At 67.1% G+C, this 1,533-nt stretch overlaps 1 protein-coding gene across 1 annotated transcript in view; it reads right to left on the bottom strand.

The window, feature by feature from the left end:
- LOC115299932 (testisin-like) overlaps positions 1-1,529 on the bottom strand; it is a gene marked incomplete at its 5' end in the record, with an annotated part of 6,359 nt that extends 4,830 nt beyond the window's left edge. The window contains 4 exon segments of the mRNA XM_029949486.1: positions 252-535; positions 1,060-1,225; positions 1,381-1,407; positions 1,496-1,529. Coding sequence (XP_029805346.1) covers positions 252-535; positions 1,060-1,225; positions 1,381-1,407; positions 1,496-1,529 — 511 coding nt within the window.
- Between the last annotated feature and the right edge of the window lie 4 nt (positions 1,530-1,533).

The following is a 1,533-nucleotide window of genomic DNA, read 5'->3' as shown; positions in this document are numbered from 1 at the left end:
GCCTTTCTCACAGGACCTCTCCCAACCCCAGCGCCCCTGCAGGCCGGTGGGGAGCGCGCCCGGGCCCAGCTGGCCGCCCCCTCACTGTGGCTTCCGGCTCAGTCTCCGGAAGGCAGAGGAAACGGGGTGTGGGGACAGCTGCACGCGGGGACCCGGCCACACACAGACCCGAGTGGGGGCTGCTGAGGCTGGCGTGGTCGGAACGGAGCACAGAGCCCCCCGGCCCACCCCCCGCCTGCCCCCGGCCTCACCTTGTTCTTCCTCGACGTTCCCCCAGCCGGTCACCCAGCAGTTGGTCCGGTTCTGGAACTCGGAGGAAGAGGCCGCCACGCAGATGGGCCGGACGTTCTGACTGTAGGTGACGGAGGAGGCCAGCCTCAGCAGCGCGATGTCATAGGATGTAGCCCCCAGATACAAGGGGTTCAAAATGATCTTCTCCACCTGGTATCGGTTGTAGTAGGCCTCCAGGCTCCAGATGGACGGCACGGCGGACAGCTCTCCAAACTGGACGGACCACTCAAAGGGATCCCTGTTCCTGGTGGGAGAGGAGGGAGCCGTCAGGGGGCTTTACAGGAGGGAGGGCCCCTGAGCCCACCCGAGGTCTTAGGGACTGGGACAGCAGGGTGCCTCCCCCTGAGGTCCGATGGGAGAGTCACCCAACCAGCGGGCCACCTCCCACAGCCGTCCTGAAAAAGAACAAATAGATGCACGGGACCAAGCACGACCCCTTGAGCACTGTCCAGCAGGCCAGGCCCGGTGCCCAGACCCTGCCCACCTCTGTCTGCCCCGTGGTACACCTGCACCGGGAGGCGGGATGTGGGGGGGGGTGGCTGGTACTGCCGTTCGGGGAGAAGAGAAGTCAGAAAAGAAAAGAACACGACACAAAAGTGCATGGGAATGTTGTAAAGAACGTTCTGCAAAAAAAAATCGGAACAGAGTTTTCTCACTTGGTTGCAGCCGGGCCTGGGCCTCAGATGGATACCAGAGCCGCATCTGCAAGAGACAGGTGCACAGGGCCCGCACCCGCCCCAACGGTGGGCCGCCCGCCCCCAGACTCACCTTTCAAAGCAGTGCGCGGCCGAGAGCACCCAGCGGCGGCCGAGCAGGCTGGCCCCGCAGTGGTGGGAGCCCCACCAGCGCAGGCTGCCCTGCCACGGCCAGCGCCCCAGCTCCGAGGCCCTTCCGCCCACCACGCGCGTGGAGGTGGTTCGACGGCCGCAGGGCCCTGGAACGGACAGAGGGACACGCGGCTGGCTGGCCCCGCCCGCCCCACCTGCCCGCGCGCGCGCCTAGGTAAGGGGCTCCAGGGAAAACCCGGGGACCTCGCGCGCCCCTCCCCACGTGGTGCGCGGGCCCCGCCCCCCTGGGCCCGGCAGTTACAGGTGAGCAACGACGAGTTCTCGAAACCTGCGCGGAGGAGAGGAAAAGATGAGGCGCCCCCTGCGCTCCCGCTCGGGTGCCCTGCGCTGGGGAGCCCGCGTCCTGGGCGCCTTACCTGGAAACAGCTGGTCCAGATCCGGAAACTCTGGGAGC

This window comes from Suricata suricatta, chromosome 8 (genome assembly GCF_006229205.1).
Source record: "Suricata suricatta isolate VVHF042 chromosome 8, meerkat_22Aug2017_6uvM2_HiC, whole genome shotgun sequence".
NCBI lineage: Eukaryota > Metazoa > Chordata > Mammalia > Carnivora > Herpestidae > Suricata > Suricata suricatta.
Note: the sequence above shows the minus strand (reverse complement) of the source record. Positions and strands in the feature narration are given on the sequence as shown.